A 21,725-nucleotide genomic window follows, 5' to 3' on the forward strand; every position below is an offset into this window, starting at 1 on the left:
AATTTTCAGTGGTTATTCTTCTTCTTCAAATGGCAAGGGGTATTGGTATCTTTACCTGGAAACCTTTCTTTTCTTTTCCTTTGGAAGGGGAAACCTTATGTTTATTTAAGATTAGTTGAAATGTCAATGCTAGATTCTGCCTTGTGTGTTCTAAATAGCTCCTTCAGGCAAGTGGTTATTCTATAGTGTGTCTTAATTCTCAAAGCAGAGTTTGTTTATAATTTATTTGAAGATCTCTTCCCTTTATTTCAAAGTAAGGAGACTAAATCTGGATTGCTCTGGTTTTTCTGAAGTAAGTGTTCAGAATTTTTATTGGAAGCCAAAGTTGTATATGTGTTGTCTATGGTTACTGCTGAGTTTTGGGCAGTGGAACTGATCTGCTGAGGAGAGTGTGCTTTCTTATCTGCAGGATCAAGGTGGTGATCTTGTACCCACAAATGGTTATAGAAACAGAAAATGTTGGTAATGAACAAATATATATTTGTTGAACAAATATCAGAGATCAAAGAGGTCTTAGAGATAATGTTAGTCATTCATTTAGTCAGCTAATGTTTACTTACTTCCTACTGCCTGTCTGGTACTATTCTAGAGGTACGGTGATGAATATGGCAAAGTTCTTGCCTGGGAGCTTACACTCTAATCGGGATGGGTTGGGAGAAGAGATGGGCAATGAACCATGGATGATGAGAAGGAAAAAGTTGTTTGAAGATATAGAGGATGAGCATTACTAGCATAAGAACAGCAAAAACAGAATTCTTGAGCAAGAGAAGAGGCTAAAAAAAAAAGCCAGTGTAGCTGGAGCATAGAGGATGGAAGGAGGCTAGGGGTAAAACTAGAGAGAGAGATAATCAGAGGCTGGATTATATAGGATCTTATAGGCCATGGTAGGGATTTAAGATTTTTATTCCTTTTGTAAAGAGAAGCCATTAGAGAGATTTAAGCAGGAGGATAACATTTGAATTATTGCCCTACAAAGATCATTTTAACTGCTATATGGAGAATGTCTGCATTGAGGTGGGGAGTGGAGGAAATGGGGAATGCAGAATGGAGACTTTTAAGAGGCTGTTATATTGGTCCACAGTGGCGATGACACAGATTGAGACTAGGATCTTAGTGGAAGTGGTGGGATGTGGTCAATTTTAAGTTACGTTTTGGAGGTTGAGTTGTCAGGACTTACTAATGGATTGGATGGGGTGTATGATAGAAAGTAGTGGATTAGGAGTGATTCTTGGATTAGGGTTTTTGACTTGGCCAACTGGATAGTGCCATTAGCTGTGATGTGATGTGTGAATGGTGGGGAGATTTGGGGAGGAACAGGTTTGGAGGTGAAGATAGTTTGGTGGTAGGTAATTTTCTTTTTGGTGTTAAATTTGAGATGGTTTTTAAAAATCGTTGGAGTTGTTAAATAGTAGCTGGATATTTGAGTGCTCAGGAAAGTGCTCTGAATGGTAGGTGTAGATTAGGAAGTCATCACTATGTAGATGGTATTTTAAAGCCATGGAATTAGATGGCATTGCTTGGTAGAGAAGAGAAGAGGTTTTAGGAATATTTAGAACAAGAATAGAAGAGGATATCCCAGAAAGGAGATTGAGAAGGCATGCCAGTGAAAGGGTAAAAACCCCACATTAGTGTGCTATATTGAAGTCTAGAGAAAAGAGTGTTTCAAGAAGAGGGATGTATTAAACCATAGCAAATGCTACTGTTAGGTGGAGTAAGATGAATGCTAACTGTTGGGAGGTGACGAAGTGGAAAGGACTTTTGCTGGGAAGTGCGGCCAAGAAATAAGATAGTAGCTGGAGGGAAATGTGAGAAATAAGATAGTAGCTGGAGGGAAATGTGTAGGTAAGGACAGATTTCTGAAAGCCATGTTTATATACCCAAGAGAATGATTTAGTAGAATGGGAGAAATATGTGATGCAGGGGAGAGATAAAAGGGACTACTTGCAGGAGTAGAGTTCTTGAGACAACAAGAAGGATTGACTATAGAAAAGAGCTTGGAACACTTTTTCCATTGTTATGGGAGGGTGGACAGAGTAGGAGTTACAGATGTAAGTGGGTTAGTTGGTTTTAGTAGGAGAAGAGGAAATATTTCTTTGTTTTTTTCTGTGAAGTGTGTAGTCAGGTCAGCAGCTGAGAGTGAGGGGATGGACATTTGAGGAGAGGAAAAAGTTCAGTTCTCACCTATAGTTATTTGGAGATATAAAGTGATTTTTTTGGTGCTGGTAATGGTGGTAAGGAGGATAGTTTTAGTGGTATTATCTAGCAGTATTTTTTGAGTGCCCAATTTAGGTTTGTGATTATATAGCTAAACTGAGTCTACCCAGCACAGCTGTGTGATTTTTCTCCAGCAGTATCAGCTTCTTGGGTATAGTCATGGAGTAATTGGATAGTTGGCTTTATCCCAAACTGAGTTTTTCTAGATTAGTTTAACTGAGAAAGAAAGGTGCAAAGGAGTTGTAATTCAGTCCTTTCATTGTGGTGAGACTTCTAAGGTGGATACTATCAAATACTTAAATATTTTTGAATGAGCAAGGAAGCAAAATTTTGGGTTTTCTTAAAAACTCATCTAGCCTGGGGACAATATTAATACAATTGGATTACTCTGTGGTTGATGTGCCTTAAATATTTAATTGACAAATAAATTTGCTTCTGGTTTTATAATTCTTTCTTAGAAGTCAATCTGGTGTAATCTTCATGCCATTTTTTTAAAGGTCTGTCTATGATGGTGAAGAACATGGACGATTCATGGAGAAGCTTGAAACTCGCATCCGCAATCATGACCGAGAAATTGAGAAAATGTGCAACTTTCATTACCAGGGCTTTGTGGACTCTATAACTGAACTGCTGAAAGTAAGAGGAGAAGCCCAAAAACTCAAAGTAAGGAGACGCTAAGAGAGACTTGTTTCTCTGTCTGGGGTTTTGATTAACGTTAAAGTAGTAGGGAATATGTTGCAGGTTACGTATTTGTAGTAAAGATTTTCACATAGGAAGGAAGGAATTTGTGCTGGAACATAGATATTTGGGATTATGGCTTTTAGCTAGAAAGAAATCTCTTTTCAGTTAAAATTTTTTTGGAATAACTACATGTAGATGAGAACCAGCTACGGAATCAGTAACAGTTTCTTTCAAACAGAAACTCAATTGACTCTTCATGTCATCCATCTACTTCCTTGCTAGGTAAAAGCCATCACTATAGGATGATGGAATTGGAGGGCATAGCCACAGAAGTCTTAGCCAGCATGGCAACCTAAGTGAAAGGGAAAAAAATCAGTGATAGTTGTGGAGTGTCTTCTATCAAAGCACGAAGATTCTTTCTTGATATGACAGATGCAAGTTCAGGAAGCAGACTAGCCATATTGGTCTGGTCCTGGCATAGCAAATTCACTTATGTTGGATAACTGACTTTGCTTATGGATCTTAAATCTAACACTTCACTAAACTCTTATATTATTTCTAATAATTTGTGTGTAGATTTTTTTTTGTATTCTCTGAAAACACGTATATGATGTATAGGTAATAATAGTTTTATTTCCTTCTTTAAAGTCCTTATGCTTCTAATTTCTTTCTTTTTTTTTTTTTTTCTCTTTCCTTTCCTTTCTTTTTTGTCTTGTTATTGGAATTTGAATTAAAATCCCAAAAGGATTTTCCTGGGGCATGGGATAACTTGCCAATGAGTATAAAATGGCAAGAATACATTGGTAAGAAAACTGAAGAAACAGTTTTATTGAGGGACGAAGTGGGCAATTAGATGTTAAATTACATTTTAAAGCTACAGTGATTTAAAAGCTAATTTGATTGCAAAACCTGACCTGAAGGGACATGAAGCTATCAAACTTCTTAATATATTTTATTTAATATAAACTTTTGTATTTTGCTATAAAAATATTAATGTGTTTGATTATGGGATTCTGTCCTGGTGCCCTTTGGGGGATGTTATGTAGTATACAATATGTACCATATTATGTTTATAAAATCTCTAAAATTCTAAAGTCCAAAAAACACAGTGGGTCCCAAGGTTTCAAATAAGAGTTTATGGACCTGTACAACAACTGTCCACTCAGCTTGTGAAATATAATATTGCCAACACGATTAAGTCTCTCTTTTGTACCCTTCTCAATTGTTTCCTTCACCCTTCTCTCCAAAATGAACAACTCTTCTGATTTGTTGTTAATATTCTATAATTTTAGTTGAAATTAAGTTAGATCCCTTTCTCATTCAACACACCAAAATTAATTTCAGATGAACTAAAGAGTTAAATGTAAAAAGTTAAACCATAAAGGAACTAGTAGAAAATAATTGAATATTTATGTGATTTTGGGAGTGAGGAATACGTTTCTAAACACAATTCCTAATCCAGAAAGAAAACAATTGCTAGATTTGATGATGTTAAAATGAAAGAACCTTTTCTACATACAAGTTAAAAATTAAAAAGTAAATAATAAATAAAAAATGTTTACGAATACATTTGACAAATGATCGACATCCTTAACAAAAAAATCTTTACAAATTAATAGGAAAAATATGGACCTTCTAATAGAAAACTGAGAAATACTCATTAATATACAGTTTACATAAGAAGAAATACAAGAGTACAATTTAGAAATAATTAAGCAAATGCAATTTTAAGCAAAGTGCTACCTAATAAAAGGATGAAGATGAAAAAATGATATTTAAGATTGGAGATGATACCAATCAACTAGGGAAGCCCTGATTGGAGTGTAGGTTGTTACAGGCTTTGAGGAGAGCAGTTTTATTTATCAATACTTAAAACTCCACATAGTTTTAAGATTTATTCTAAGGCTATAGGTGCATGTATGAGGATGTTCATATGATTTTTTTTTTAATAGGTAAAACTTTAAAATGTCCCTAAAACTCGGTTAGTTAGGATTACTAAAATAAACCATAGTATATCCATTTGAAAGAATAATAAACTACAATATGTTGTTGAAGCATATCTGGCATGGGATAGTATTAGAAATGTTTGTTTAATGTATAAAGCAGATTAAAAAGTATGAACAATTTGATTCTATTTGAAATAAAAACTTATGCTGAATTTTTTGGGCTGAACAGCCTTAAATGGAAAAAAGTGTCTGAAATGTGTGAAAACAAAGAAATGGGGCTCCTGCCAGGAGCTGTGTGTACTATTTGTCTTCGCTCAGCCATCCCAGCTTCCCACCCTCACCTTAGGCTGTTCTTTTCTGTGCTCCTTGGACACCTGTATTTCAGATTTCTCCCTCTGCTCCCTGGGCCCTTTGTCCACGATGGGCAGCAGGGTACTCTGTCTCGTTTCTGATGTAGTCGTGTGGTGGAGCACCTCCTTCAAGGCAGGTAGCATTGAATATTGCACATAATGCTCACCAATTTCTGATATCACTTGCTGGTTGGTAATCATCTTCTCTTCCCCCTCCTTCCTTCATATTGCTTCAAGTGGCAAATTCCTGCAGATAATTCAGGGTGCCGCTGAGGGAAAGCATGAAGTGGAGGCTACCAGTTCAGGGTTTTTGGCTGCTTCAGGCTCCACTTGCTTACTCTGAGAGCCGAGGGGATTAAAATCTAGCAGCACACCTGGGATGCTCTGCTCTAGGGGGATCCATTCAACCTGGGTTAAGAATCTATGAAACAGAAATTCTTGAACTCTTGAAAAAAGTTTAGAAAATGGAAAAGATTAAGTATTAACTACTGTCAATACTATTTTGACATAACAAAAAAAAGAAACTAGATTCTTTAGGATGCCTGCTATTTCTTTTGATTCACACTATGTATGTATTTATATATATCTATCTTTATATTTCTGTTCTCTGAAACAAGAGGAGTAGCATCCTAGACAGGTAGTATAGTTTCTTGTTGTTGTTAAAATAGTATTGAAATAGTAATTATCTTTCTTATCAGAAGCATTGGTTAGACTCCTATGGATGTGTTTTAGAACTGTGGTTTGCACAAAATCAATCTAGTGGGCCATGATTAATATTTTTAACAAAAATTGAAATAAATAGAATAGAATAGAAAATAATAAAGTGTATTACATACATAAGGGTAAACATTGTTTCTTGAAAATTTTGTTTTGTTTTCGTGAGTGTGTATGTGTGTATCTGTATGCATTCCCTATACTTCTGTACTGGGTTACCATGTAAAATGTACTTCTTACAGTGAGTTTGAAGTAAAAAAAAAGTTTCAGAAATGGTGTCTTCATAAAGTAAACAAGATATTCTAGTAGAGATAATGATGCTGAATTTAGTTTGGAATTTAGTTTAGTATGAAAGTTTGAATTTTATGAGATCTCCAGTTTTATTTATTTTTTTTAAAGATTTTATTTTTTCCTTTTTCTCCCCAAAGCCCCCCAGTACATAGTTGTATATTCTTCCTTGTGGGTCCTTCTAGTTGTGGCATGTGGGATGCTGCCTCAGCGTGGTTTGATGAGCAGTGCCATGTCCGCGCCCAGGATTCGAACCAACGAAACACTGGCCGCCTTGCAGCGGAGCATGCGAACTTAACCACTCGGCCACAGGGCCAGCCACAAGAGATCTCCAGTTTTGAATATAAACAATCTAATTATTCTTCACTAACTACCATGGAGGGGTCAACACTGGCGCTCAAGGCAACCCTCCCCATTTTTATTCGCATTGCCTGAAAGCTTTTTCTTGTATTGAGGTGATATTAATCCTACTTTCTAGTAACATTCATGTATTGGTTTGAGCAATAAGCACTGTTTTTAGGGCAGCACTGTTCTTCTGATAGCTCTTCAGGTATTTGAAGGACAGCTGTCACTCAGCTATGGTGTAAGTGTCCAGGTATGGTGTAAGTGTCCAGGTATATTGTATAGTGTCTCTAAATGAATATTTTTCCTCTCTTTGGGCTAAAAATCCCTTTATGTATTTTTCATGTGGTGTAGCTTTGAATCCTTCTCTAAATGTATTCACATCTAATCTAACTGTGCTTCAGGTTGTCAAGGTCTTCCTAAAACATGGCATCTGAATGTAATTCTCATAGTGTGATCTTATAGCCTTACCATCTCACTTATTCTAGATCAAGGATCAGCAAACTATGTCTTGCAGGCCAAATCCAGCTTGCCTCATTTTTTTGGTAAATAAAGTTGTATTGGAACACAGCACTGCTCATTCATTTACATTATATTTATGGCTGCATTTTTGCTACAGTGACGGAGTTGAGTAGTTAAATAATTCAAATTAAATACATTTGGAAAACACTCTGTATGATATCCCCTTCTTGAACATTCACAGTGCATGTAGAAAATTAAAAGCTTTAAGAAGTCCTGTATAAACTAACCTGGTTAGTGGTATTTCCTATACATAATGTGTGTGTGTGTGTGTGTATGTGTGTGTGTGTATGTTTGTGCACGTGTGCACCTCTGTGTGCATGTGCAGAGTATTTATTGACTAACATTTCTTGGTGTTCTAAGGGAGATAATAGAAAATGCTGGGTTAAGGGAATGCCTTAAAAATGTAAGGAGTGGCAGTTACTGGTGGAAGGGTAGAAAGTCTCTATTAAAGAAAACTTTAGAAGTTAATATTGCTCATATTTTGGTAATGTCTGAGATGGTTAGGAAATTACTATTCTATGCACTTAATTTTTTTTTATGTCAGTTGAGTCTTCAAGAGTGGATACCAAAAAAAGTGGTACCAATACCTTTAAATTATGTACTCTAGATAATTTTAAGGCTTGTTCATGTAGTTTTGACTGCCTGATGGGGAAATTAATTTAGAAAAATGGGAATATGTAAGTGTTAGGAACTGTTAAGAATTAATGATACAAAAAGAATTGATAAAACATTTTCTTAAATTAGGATAATAAATAGGGAAATTTGACCTGAGTTTAAAAGTTCAATTTATACTCTAGTTTTCCAGGAATACATTGGTGAAGTAAGGAATATCTATGGTAAAATTTGTTCTTTCTACACTTAGTAGAGATCGTAAGGTTCTTTGTGTGTTATTTTTTCTTTCCTTTTTTTCTCTTTTCTCTCCAAAATAAAAGTGTGATTTTTAGTAGCTATAGTATCTTAGTTTAGAATATTCCAGACTGAACATATCTTTTAGTAAATTTTTCTTTTCATTGTTCAAAAGGTCATGCGAATTTTCAGTAGAAAAGTGCATATAATTTAAACCCAAGAGAATGCCACTAAACCAAAATGATGGAATACTGAAGCTATCTGAATACCTATCCTTAGTCTTTTCATTTTAAGTTTTGATCTTATCCAATTATTGTCTAAATGTCTGTTTCTTATGAGTTTAAATTGTCTTCTCTCCACAGAATCAAGTGACGGATACTAATAGAAAACTACAACATGAGGGAAAGGAAGTAAGGCCAGTTTACCTTTCGAAAAAATCTTTTCTGTTTCTTGTCATTCTCTTTTTGATAACTGTGTTCTTGGTTTAGTGGCTTGTAAGACGATAGCTGGAGGAACTTGGACATTATTGTTGCTTCTCCTAATGTTTATCTGAATTACATGAATATAACCACTAGAAAGCTTAATGAGAGAGGATGTACCCTTCCTTAGCTGTACTTTTACATCATGTGAGTAATCATAAAATGGCCATTGCTGTTGCCTCTGCCTGGATTGCTCTTTCTCCAATATTTACCTGCTTCAGACCTTTGCTGAAATGTTACCTCCATAATGAGGCCTTTCTAACCACCTTATTTGAAATTACAGCCTCATTCTCACCCCCTTTATTCTTTTTACCTGCTTTGTTTTTCTCCATTGCACCTATCATGCTCTGATATTATAGATTTTTACTTAAATGTTTGTTTTTGTCTGTTGCTTTCATTAGAAATTAAGCTCCATGAGGTCAGGATTTTTTGTTTGTTTTATTCATTGTCTTCCTTATTCCCTCTACCTGCGTAAACAGTGACTGGCACAAAGTGGGTGCTCCATAAATATTTGTTAAAAAAAAGGAATCGTTGATTCTGTTAATTGATGTACTCACCATTTAAATCATCACAGTTTACAAGATTATTTTACATCCATTTTCTCACTTGATCCTCATGGCAGATCTGTGACAAATTCTGGACAGGTATCATCACTATTTTATTGATGTGGAAACTAAAACAGATGATTTGCTAAAGTTTACATAGTAATTGGCAAGGCTGGGACTAAACTCCAGGTTTTCTGACTTGTAGTCCATTACTGTTCTCTGTATCATATACCTTCCTTGCCGCCTAATACTTATACTGTTTGGTTTTAGCAATCTTTAAGAATACGTTTTGATTATTTTGTCAGTGACTTAATCAGGGCTATTCTCTTTTGTTCTTTTTAGCGTGGTATCTAAGCAGATAACATTTCTAGGTATGGGTATAGGATGAATGCTACAAGAGGCTGCATAGATTACTGCTTTTTAAAAGTTTGTCTCACATATTTTAAATTATGCAGAGAGTGCATAATAGACAGTTTCTTCTAGTTATATTGTACTATGACTTCAGATGGAAGCCTTTAAACAGCTATGGGAAGAAAAGTAAGTTACTCTTTACTAAACTAGAACACTTGGAAGAGCCACAGCATCTAAGTGTGTGGTTTATTTGTTGAAGTAGAGATCTAGTTGAAGATTATTTTCAAGACTCATTTGAAGCTGTATAGGAAGCACAGTTTTCCTCTAGAAGTCTAGCACTGTTGAAGGAAATAAGGGTCTTCTCAGAAGGTTGATGAAACTATAAATCATGAAGAGTCTGGATAGGGTTTGGAGAAAATCTGCATATTTTTTCTTTTCTCCTAGATAGCCCCTGAATTTTAGGATTTCATTTTACCTAGCCTGGCCTAGTATAGTATGTATCTTGGGGAGAAAGTGGGAATCCAGGCAGGAATGTTTTACTGGTTGAGAAATGGAGTTCCTTAGTGCACTTGGCAGGTCTTACTATGAAACTGTCTGGGATTTTCTGATGAATTGAGCACAGGGTGGAAAAATGTGACTGAAAGCTTTTTATTTACAGCTGTTGGCATAATTCAGTTTTTTTCCCTCTTGCCAAGCTGGTAATAGCAATGGAAGAGCTGAAGCAGTGTCGACTACAGCAGAGAAATATTTCTGCCACTGTTGATAAATTAATGCTGTGTCTTCCAGGTGAGCAACTAGAAATTGAGCAGGACTTTTGATGCAATTCCTTTAGCTTTAATTAGTCTTTCACTTTCTCTAAATAATGCTTGTATGCTCTATTTTCCCTTCTCTTTCAAGTCTTGGAGATGTATAGCAAACTGAGGGACCAGATGAAAACTAAAAGGTAAGATTTTTTTATTGAATACTTTTTATTATCTAAAGTTTGTTATTTAGAGTATTTTTAAGGTCCATCTTTAGCATAACCTTTCAAAAAATAATTAAGTTCATGTAACATCTTCTCTAGCCTTTTGTATATCTACTGGTATATCCGAGACTTATTTACATATACTAGTGGTACGCTGATCTATTATGTCATGTATTATGTTTAATAAAAAAGGCTGCTGACAGTTTGATTTTTAGAAGACTCAATCTTTTAGGGGAAAAGCATGTAACTTTTAGTGATAGTTGATTTGAGAAACATGTTTTGGTTTAGTGTCGTAGTAGAAAAAATAGTTACTGGTTTTGGTGCAGGGGTAAATTAGGATTCTCCATTAAAACAGAACCAATGGCGTATGTGTGCATACGTGCGTGTGTGTGTGTGTGTATATAGAGAGAGAGATATTGATTTATTTTAGGGAATTAGCTCATGCATTTTTGAGGCTTGGAAGTCCAAAATCTGCAGAGTAGGCTGGTGTGCTAGAGTGTCAGGCAAGAGTGAATATTGTAGCCTGAGTCGGAGGGGAGTCTGCTGGCGGAATTCCTTCTTCCTTAGGCGAGGTCAGTCTCTTTTCTGTTAAGGCCTTCAACAGATTGAATGAAACTCACCTACAGTATGAAGACTAATCTTCTTTACTCAAAGTCTGCTAATTTAAATGTTAATAATCTCATCTAAAAAATAACTTCACAGACATATCTAGAATAAATTTGACCACATATCTGGGTACTGTGGCCTAGCAAAGTTGACACATAAAATTAACCACCGCAAGGGGCAAGGTCAAGGTTAAATTCAAACAATTTCTCTCCTGTTTGTTGTTTTCTTCTCGTTTTATTCCAGAGGAAGCTCTATAGTGACTCTTTGGCTCTTCTTCCAAAACTTGAGTAAGCATCCCTACCCTCTCTGCCCTGGGGTACCCTGTAATTTGATGGGGGTATGTGAAGCCATAGGATAAATAGCACACATCCTCCTAGAATGTTAGTTTTACCTAGGTTTTGAGGGAAAAAGTATGAAATTAAAATGTACTTAACATTGAAATAAGAATAGAAATGTTGTGGATAAAAATTCTGAGTTCTCCAGAATTTTAAAGCTAAAGCATGAGGCATCAGAATTTTTTGAATTTCTTAGGGTGGTTTCCCAGACTCCCTTCTTCTCTCTAGGAGGAGGCATGTTCATGTAAGAGAACGTAAGTAGAACAATATGAGAAGTTCTGTTCAATGAGATATGAAAGTAGTATTATTTCCCTGATAACCTTTTTGTAAAGTGCTAAAATTATAGAAAATTACAGAGAATAAAAAAACACTTGTGTACCAACTTCTCTGAATTAACAGATAGTAACAATTTTCCAGTTTTGATTCATATATATATATGTAAATATTTATAGCATATATGGAAACATATATATGGACAGAGAGAGGTAAAGATATAATTTTTTTTTTTGAGGAAGATTAGCCCTGAGCTAACATCTGCCATCAATCCTTCTTTTTTTGCTGAGGAAGATTGGCCCTGAGCTAACCTCCGTGCCCATCTTCCTCTGTTTCATATGTGGGACACCTGCCACAGCATGGCTTGATGAGCGGTGGGTATGTCCACTCCCAGGATCCGAAGCAGTGAACCCTGGGCTGCTGAAGTGGAGCATGTGAACTTAACTGCTGCACCACCAGGCAGGCCCCTAAAGATACACATTTTTAAAAATTACAGATACATTCTCTTCCTCAGTCCTACTCCTTTCCCTACTCCCCTAAGGAATCCAGTATTTTAAATTTGATGAGTGTCCTTCTAGTGCATGTTTTTAATATCTGTAAATCATATATTGTATTATTCTGTGTTTTTAAAAACATTTACATGAATGGTCTCAGTCCTTGAGTTTTTGAGATTCATTCATTCATTCAACAGAAATGAATTGAGTAGCTACTACATGCTAGGCATTGCTCTTGGTGCTAGAGATATAGCTCTGAACAAAACAGACAAAAATATCTGCTCTTATGGACCTTACATACTAGTGGAGAGCTTATTTTCTTTATGTATATAGATCTGGTTCACTTACTTTAATTGCTCTATAGTAGTCCATTATATGAGTAATCCACATTTCCCCTCTCAATTCCAGTGGTGGTTGTAAGTGCTGTTCATGAATGTTTCTAGCTCAGCCTTCTTTTGGCACATAGTAGGATTATATTTCTTGGGCTCCCTTGGGCTATGTGACTGATTCTGGCTAATAAGATGTGAGCAGAAGTGATGAGTGTTACTCTTGGGTTTAGTAGTGAATTTCCAGTGCAGGTCCTTCTAGCATTCTGTTTTCCCTTGGTCATGACAAATGCTAACTTTCAAGATGGTAGTTGAATTCCTGAGTAACTGCAATGAGCAGAACTTCCCTGCCAACCTGTTATGTTTATATAGCATGCATGAGTTATAAATCTTTGTTTTAAGCCACTGGGATTTTTGGGATTCTTGTTACTACAGGATAACCATCCTTACTGATACTATGAGAGACATTTGGTATGTTTCCAGTTGTTTGCTATGCAGGCAGTGGTGCAATAAATATCCTTGTTCGTGTCTCTTTGGGCACACATTCAAGGTTTCTTGAGAACAGTGCTCTTCAAATGTTGCTGTATATACAAATCACATGGGATTTATTAAAAGTAGATTCTGATTCAGTAGGTCCAGGGTTATTCCTGAGATTCTGTATTTTCTACCAAGCTCCTAGGTATGCCAATCCTGCTGGTCTAGGGTTTATATAGAGGAGATCAGCTGGATCAAAAAAAGGGATGCATGTCTTCAATCTTACTAGATGTTGCTCTCCAAAATGGTTTACCGATGTAGACTCCCACCAGCTTTTTATGGGAGGTCCTATTACTCCACCTCTTGCTAACATAAGACTTTTTAGTTTTCACTGGTCTAATGATTGTGAAATGATAGATCGTTGTTCTGGTTTTTCATTTCTTTGATTACTGGTGAGATTGACTTTTGGATGTTTGGATTTTCTTCTATATATTTTGCCCATTTTTCTTTTAGGTTATCTGTTGTTTTCTTTTTTCTTTTATAAGAATTCGTTATATACTTTAGATACCCTTTCCTGTTATATTCTGCACATATTTTCTCCCAGTGCATGGCTTATCTATTAACTTTGTACAGTTAGTACTTTTTGTTATATAATTGTAAATTTTGTTATAGTCAAATTTATTTTGTGGTCTTTAAAAAATTTTATTTTTAACATTCTCAAGTTTAGTATAAATATGTCTTTTTCATGAACCAGTAAAAAGTAAGTTGTTAACATGATGCCCTGTCATCCCCAAATACTTTAGTGTGATTTCCTACAAATAAAAACATTCTCCTTTGCAGCTGCAATGCAACAGAGAATAGAAATTAACATTGGTAGATTAGTAGCATCTACTGTTCATACCCAATTCAAATTTTGCCAGTTGTCTCAGTCATGTTCTCTATAGCAAAAGAATCCAGTTTAAATCATGTGCTGCATTTAGTGGTCATGTCTCTTTAGTCTTCTTCAACCTGGAACTGTCCTCAGTCTTTCCTTGTCTTTCATGACTTTGTCACTTTTGAAGATTACAGGCCAGTTATTATGTGGAATGCCCCTCAATTTGGATTTGTCTGCTATTTCCTTATGATTAGATTCACGTTATATGTCTTTGGCTGGAATATCACAAAAGTGTGCTGTGTTCTCATTGCACCCTATCAGGTGGCACGTAAATTTGATTTGTCCTATCACTGATGATCTTACTGGATTAAGATGGTGTCTGCCAGACTTTTCCATTGTAAAGTTACTCTTTTTACCCTTTGTACTTAAAAATTTTGTGGGGAAGTATTTTATGATTGTGTACAGTCATCATTTTTCATCAAACTTTCAACTTTTTTGTTTTTTTATGTCAGTATGGACTCGTAGCTTCTTATTTTATTTGATGGGTCATAATCCATTAGTGTTATTTATTTTCTTGCTCAAATTATCCTGAATGGCACCAGTGAGCCCCTTCAGTTTGGCTTCTGTGTCCTTTTAACATGTCCCCATAATTTTTTGAGTACTTTTTTTACAAGCAGAAGGGGATATGTTTCAGGCTCATATATTTTCCTTCTGCAGCCCAGGTATCAGCAATTTCTCTAAGAAACTATGTTTTTTTTGGGTAGGGAATGTTGTTTAGAAGCCAAGATCTTTGTGCTTGGTGTGCTCGTTACTATTGAGTAACTTGGCTTCCTATTACTCTTTGTATATTTGCTTATTTGATCAATTCCCCTTCTGAAACGAATCACCTGTCATTACTGTTACTGCAACTCGCTACTTTGCTAGAATGCCAACAGTGACACTGAATCGCCTTCCTATATGGTATCCTCCTTACTCCACTTGGCACTCTAATACTCCGTGGCATGCTTCTGTCCTGCCTGAATGCCCTCTTCATCCCTTTTTTTTTAAAAAAGATTTTATTTTTCCTTTTTCTCCCCAAAGCCCTCCGGTACATATTTGTATATTTTTAGTTGTGAGTCCTTCTAGTTGTGGCATGTGGGATGCTGCATCAGCATGGCTTGATGAGCGGTGCCATGTCTGCGCCCAGGATCCGAACCGGCAAAACCCTGGGCCGTCAAAGCGGAGCACGCAAACTTAACCACTTGGCCACAGGGCTGGCCCCTCTTCATCCCTTTTTGACTGACATTTCATGCCAGGTTGCCTTCCTATAGGACATCTTCCTTACCTCACTAGGTCCCTCGTACTCCATGCTGGTCCATTCCCCTTCCCCGAAATCAATGTGGATTGCTCTCATTTATTTAGATCTTCTTTAGTTTTTTTAAAGTCATGTTTATAGTTTTCAGTGAACAGGTCTTACATATCTTTTGTCATATTTATCCCTAAATATTTAATATTTTTTGATGCTTATTTTAAATGGTATTGATTTTTAGATTTCAATTTCCAGTCATTTGTTACTAGCGTACTGGTAATTTTTATAAATTTATCTTGTATTCTGCCACCTTACCAAAGTTACTTTTTAATTCCTGTAGCTTTTTTGTATAGTACATTAGATTTTCTATGTAGATGATCATCTTGTCTGCAAATAAAGACAAGTTATATTTCTTTCTTTCCAGTTGGGATGCTTTCTTTTTGGTTTGTTTTTCTTGTCTTATTGAGCTGGCTGGAACCTTCTGTATAATGTTGAATAGAAGTAGTGAGAGTGGATATCCTTGCTCAGTTCCTGATCTTAGGGGGAAAGCATTTCACCATTAAGTAAGATGTTAGGTATAGTATTTTGTACACAACACATGTATGGTTGAGTAAGTTTCTTTCTGTTTCTAGTTGTTGAAAGTTTCTATCAGGAATGAATATTGTGTTTGCCAAATGCTTTTTCTATGTTAGTTAAGATGATCATATATTTTAAATTTCTTTTTGAGTTTGTTAATATGATGAAGTATACTGTTTTGTTATTGAATGTTAAACCAAACTTGCATGAATGTTACACCAAACTTGTATTTGTAGAATACATCCCGCTTGATCATGGTATATTATCCTTTTTATATGATGTGGTATGTGATTTGCTAGAATTTTATTGAGGATTTTTGCATCTATGTTCATGAGGAATATTTATCTGTAGTTTTCTTTTTTTGTAATGTCTTTGTCTGATTTTGGTATCAGATTAATGCTGCCCTCATAGAACGAGTTGGGAAGTATTCTTTTTTTGATTTTCTGGAAGAATTTGTATAGTGTTGGCAATATCTTCCTGAAATATTTGGTAGAATCCAGTGAAGCCACTTGGACCAGGAGATTTGTTTGTGTCTGGTAAGAAGGTTTTTAACTGCAAATTTAATTTAAAAAATAAATACAAGGCTGTTTGCATTTTGTTTCTTGAGTAAATTTTGCTTATTTGTGTCTTTCAAGTAATTTGTCAATTTTATCCAAGTTGTTGAATTTATTGGCAAAAATTGTTCATATTCCCCTATTATTTTAACATGTGTTGGATTATAGTGATACTTTCTTTCATTGTTTATGTTGATAATTTGTATCTTCTCTGTCTCTCTTCATCCCCGTCTTTGTCTCTCTGAATATTCTAGCTAGTTTATCAATTTTATTAATTTTTTTAAAAAAGGATCTTTAGGTTTTATTGAGTTTTTTCTCTTGTTTTTCTGTTATTTTGCTGATTTCTGCTATTATCGTTACTGTTTCCTTTTTCCTGCTCACTTGGGGTTTAATTTGTTCTTTTTCTAGCTTTATAAGGTAGAAGCCTAGAGCATTGATTTTGGCTATTTTCTAATGTAGTAATTTTAAAGCTGTACATTTCCCTCTAAGCGGTGCTTTAACTGCTTCTTACATGTTTTATGATAATGTTCTTTTTCCATTTATTTCAAGTATTTTCTGATTTCCCTTGCAGTTTTTAAAATTTAATTCACTGATTATTTGGAAGTGAATTGGTTAATTTCCACATGTTAGGAGATTTTCCAGATTTTTCCAAATCGATTTGTAATTTTAGTTCATTGTGTTCAAAAATGTAAAATGTATGATTTCAGCACTTTACGTTTGTTGAGACTTGTTTCATGGCCCAGCATATGGTCTGATTTTGTGAAAATTCCACGTAGACTTCAAAATAATGTATATTCTGTTGTTGAGTAGAGCATTCTTTAACTGTCATTTGGATACACTTAGTTGATAGTGTTCTTTGGGTTTTCTACACTCTAGTGGTTTTGTATTTGTCAATTGCTGACAGAAGAGTGTTGAAATTGCTTATTATGGTTGCTGATTTGCATGTGTCTTCTTTCTGTTCTTTCAGTTCTTGCTTTGTGTATTTTGAAGCTCTTATTGGGTGCGTACACATTTAGCATTGTTGTATCTTCTTGATGAAGTGATCTTTTGTTATTATGGAAGGTTCCTCTGGTAGTATTCTTTTTTCTGAAATATATGGTGTTTGGTTTTAATATAACCACTGCTGCTTTCCTTTTGTTTAATCTTTATATTTTCTGTTGGCTTTCAGTGTATTCACAGAGTTGTGCAATCATTACCACAATCAGTTTTACGTTTTTATTCTTCTAAAAAGAAACTCTGAGACCCTTAGTGGTCACTACCGAATCCTTTCCTGTCTCCTGCCATCCCCACCCCCCCTTGCCAGCCACCAGGAACCACTAAGTTACTTCTTGTCTCTATAAATTTGTCTGTTCTCGACATTTCATATAAATCGAATCATATAATATGTTGTTCTTTGTGATCGGCTTCTTCCATTTAACGTAATGTTTTCAAAGTTTATCCATCTTGTATCATCTGTCAGTACTTCATTTTTATTTATTGTTAAGTAATATTCCGTTATGCCTATACCACATTTTATTTATCCATTCGTTAGTTGTTGTTTGTGAACATTTGTGTTGTTTCCACTTTTTGGCTTTTATGAATAATGGTGCTATGAATTTTTGTTTACAAGTTTTTGTGTGGACATATGTTTTAATTTCTCTTGGTTATCATACCTGGGAATGGAATTTCTGGGCTATATAATAACTCTATGTTTAACTATTTGAGGAACTGCCAGACTGTTTTCCAAAACAGCTGTGCATTTTATCTTCCCACCAGCAGCATATGAGGATTTCAATTTCTGCACATCCTGGTAAATACTTCTATTATCTGTCTTTCTGATTATGGCCATCTTTGTAATTGTGAAATGGTATCTCATTGTTCATCTTCATTTTTCAAAAATATTTTTGATGGATATAGAATTCTAAGTTTATAGATTCATTAGTTCCTAAGTTGTCATTTCTTTGTCTTCTGGCTTATGCAGTTTCTGAGGGAGAGGTAGGTGAACAGTCTCACCTTTGTCCCTCTGTACTTAACGTGTCTTTTCTTCGTCTGTTTTAGAACGTTTGTCTGTATCATTTGTTTTCAGCAGTTTGCTTTTGACGCACTTTGGTGCAAATACATGTGCATGTGTGCATGTGTATATTTATCCTGCTTATAGTTTGTTTAGTTTCTTGGATTTGTGGCTTTATAATTTTCACAAAATCTGGAAAATGTTCAGATGTTATTTTTCCAAACATTTTTTTCTGTCCTTTTCCCATCCTCATTCCAGGACTTCAGTTACATCTGTGTTGGACAACTTCATATAATCCGATAGGTGACTTGAGGATCTGTTCTTTTTTCTTCCCCCAATCTTTTTTCTGTGTGTGCTTTATATGGGGTAGATTTTATTTTTTATTGCTGTGGTCAAGTGTAGTGATCTCTCTCTTTTGCGATGTCTAATTGCAAAATTTTCATTTCAGATAATATATTTTTCATCTTTAGGTGTTCCATTTGTTTTTTTATTTTTAATTTCTCATGTTATTTTTGTGTCTTTCTTTAAATGCATGTGTATAGTTCTAATATCTGTTTTCATGTACTTTTCTGCTAGTTCTGTCACTTTTGGCATTTTGGATCTCTTTCTGCAGACTCATTTTGTTTCTCTTAGTTACAAGTCAATCGTTTTGGTTCTTACCTTGTCTAGTAATTTTTGATTGGAAATGGACATTGTATTATGTTGCCAAGTGTCTGGACTTTTGGGGGCTTTTTTTTCTTAGGGAGTGTTGGTCTTTGTTTTGGCAGATAGTTCAGTTGTTTGCAGGTACGTTTGATCCCTTCATACCCCATTTTTAAGCTTTGCTGGGCCTGCCTTCATTCCAGGAGTAGTTCAGAGTGGTATTCATCAACTCTGAATAACTCAGGAATCCCCAAGGCCTCTTCTGTTTGCCTGTTCAGAGTTCGAATGTTTCTCTGCCTTGAAGTGTTCATCTTACATCTCTCTGGTGTCTGTGGCTTTCCCTCCCTCCCTTCTTTTTCCCTGTCCATGTAGAATTTCACTTTCCTATGCCTGGCTTAGTACTCAGCAAAGACTCAAGGGAACCCCTGTGTAGATTTCTGCAGTTGTTTTTCTGTGTTGTTCACTGTTTTTGGGATTCTGCTACACAACCTCAAGGTGCATCAGTTTTCCTGAACTCCTATCTCTGGCTCTAACTCTGCTAAGCTGTTGGGTTCTTTTGGGGTTTTCTCTGTGTCTATGATCTAGAAATCACCTTCAACAAACATAACCTGGATGATTATTAAACTCACCTTGTTTGTTTCCCTTTTTTCGGATATCACAATTCTGTGTTACCTGATGTCCATTATCTGAAAACAGTTGTTTTATGTATTTTAGCTGGTATTCTACTTTTTAAGAGTGGGAGTTCATGTCTGTTCCTTGTTACTCCTTCATGGTGGGAAGCCTAGTTATTTTTTTTTAAGTTGTAAATACTGGTTTTACTACTAGATTTTGTGCTCCCTAAGGAAAGATACCTGAATGTCTTTCTAACTCTAGCACATGGAAGGGATTAAATATCTGTTAATAATGCTCTTTGATTAGGAAAGGCACTAATATTTCCTGTAAGGAAAGCTTTTATTTCACGTTCTTATCATACTCTGAATTTTTAGACATTTCTCATGGGTAGTTGCGACCTGCTTTAAAAGATCACTTAGTACAATTTTGAAAATCATTGTTGTGAAAGAGTTGCATACCGTGGCAAGAAAGTACCAAAATTCAATTTGCCTGGAATCAACATTCCTCTTCTCATGATAGCATTCAACCATGTCTAAGTTATTCTGACCTTGGTTATCCAGGTTATAGGATTATTTAGATCTCTTTTCCTCTCTCCTTCCTTTTTATTCCCTGCTCTTATTTAATGTACTTTGCTTTCTGCTCACATCTCTATTAGGGAGGCTGCATGAGGAGGAGAGGGAAAGAGCTAGCACACATGCAATGAAACTTAGGAATTTGGCTTTTGATTCAGTTTTAATAATGTTTAAATGTTGTCACAAGTAATGTCAAAATCTTCTTTTAGATTTCCATGGCTGCTGGAAATAGAATTTTTTCTTTTGGTGACTGCTATAGGGGTGTTAATTGGCTATTGTCTTTACCCTGTCTAACCAATTCACCAAGTTTAACCTAGATATTGAAATATACTGGGAATTCGAATAACCTTATTGATCTGATATAGTTGGAACATGAGTATGCTAGGGAAAGGACATTGGGGAAATAAGGTGACATTCTTTGTTGCCAGGAATCACTGGGTTTTGTACTAATTAGCCTTGAAAAATGTGGAGTTATTTGACAGACCAGATGTTTTCAGCATGTAGCCATGTGTCTCATCAGTGAATGTGCCTTGTGTCCGCAGGCAACATTGTTAGATTTTTCTCATTCTGTAAACAATGTTCCAAAATATAACTAAACCCCAAAGCATGTTTATCTTTTTGGCTTAATTTCTGGCTTTCTATCCATTCTAAAGTTTCTCGCTAGAGGAATTGCATTTTATTGCATATAGCTCTTTGTACCTAATTGTAGTATAAACACCATTCTGTTTACGCTAAGCCATGTGAATTGTACTGTTTTTTGAGTCTGTAAAATTTTAATAAAAGCAACCATTTCAGATTAAACTATATTTGTACTTTTATTTCTAAATGTAGGGGAAATAAACCTTTCTTCCTTCCATTTATTTGGACTAAGATTTTGAATTTTGGAACACATGAGGGAAAAACAGAAAATAAATAAAAGAAGTAAAACCAGTCCTCTAGTCTTTAGTGTTTGTGGTACTAAGTGCGTTAGAGCAAGAAGAGCTTTACTGTGAAATTCATTCTTAAAATCTAAAATAGAGCTGCAGTCATAAATATATAGGCTGGGAACTGATTTTTTTCCTATGCTAAATATATCATGGGAAATGTGGAAATTAGGAAATTAAAACATGAAGAAGAAAATTATCACCTATAATGTTGCTATCCAAAGGAAAAACATGGTTAACATTTTTGTATATATTTTTCTAGTCATTTTCTGTGTACTTATGTGTGTCTACACATGTATTTAGTGATATATAACTCATACCTGCATATATATTAATAATTTATACATGTGTACATATTTATAATTTTGGAAAACTTTATGATTATACTTACAAGTTCTATTTTTTGAGATAATTTTCACTCAACAATATTGTAAATGCTTTGCTGTTTTGTTAGTCTTTTACTACATAGATATAATGTGTTTAACCAATTCCTTGTTATTAGACATGTAGATTAGTTTTTTATTTGCTAATATATGGTTGGACTTTGCTCTTTGTTTTCCGTGTCTTATTTGTTCTTGTTCATCCTTTACTCCCTTTTTTTGTATTAAATATTTTGTAGTGTTCTATTTTAATTCCTCTGTTTATTTTTTAACGATATATTTTTTGTTTTTTGAGGAAGAGCATCCCTGAGCTAACATCTGCTGCCAATCCTCCTCTTTTTTGCTTAGGACGATTGGCCCTGAGCTAACATCTGTGCTCATCTTCCTCTATTTTATATGTGGGTTGCTTACCATAGCATGGCTTGATAAGCGGTGCATGGCTCCGTACCCGGGATCTGAACCACCGAACCTTGGCCTGCTGAAGCAGAGTGTGCGGACTTAACCGCTACGCCACCAGGCCAGCCCCTTGAGTTACTTTTTTAGAGGTTGCTCTATGGATTATAA

At 35.3% G+C, this 21,725-nt stretch overlaps 1 protein-coding gene across 6 annotated transcripts in view; it reads left to right on the plus strand.

Annotated features, from left to right (window-relative positions):
• The window catches only part of EXOC6B (exocyst complex component 6B), a 579,159-nt gene that overhangs the window by 79,717 nt on the left and 477,717 nt on the right, over positions 1 to 21,725 (plus strand). For all 6 annotated transcript variants that reach the window (XR_011525981.1, XR_011525982.1, XM_070572413.1 and 3 more), the window contains exons 2-5: positions 2,712 to 2,877; positions 8,266 to 8,313; positions 9,974 to 10,064; positions 10,176 to 10,221. Coding sequence is in view for 4 of the 6 variants with exons in the window: in XM_070572413.1 (XP_070428514.1) it covers positions 2,712 to 2,877; positions 8,266 to 8,313; positions 9,974 to 10,064; positions 10,176 to 10,221 (351 nt within the window). In the remaining 2 variants the exon portion in view is untranslated. The remainder of the gene's footprint in view (positions 1 to 2,711; positions 2,878 to 8,265; positions 8,314 to 9,973; positions 10,065 to 10,175; positions 10,222 to 21,725) is intronic.

The sequence above is a fragment of the Equus przewalskii genome, chromosome 14 (assembly GCF_037783145.1).
Source record: "Equus przewalskii isolate Varuska chromosome 14, EquPr2, whole genome shotgun sequence".
NCBI lineage: Eukaryota > Metazoa > Chordata > Mammalia > Perissodactyla > Equidae > Equus > Equus przewalskii.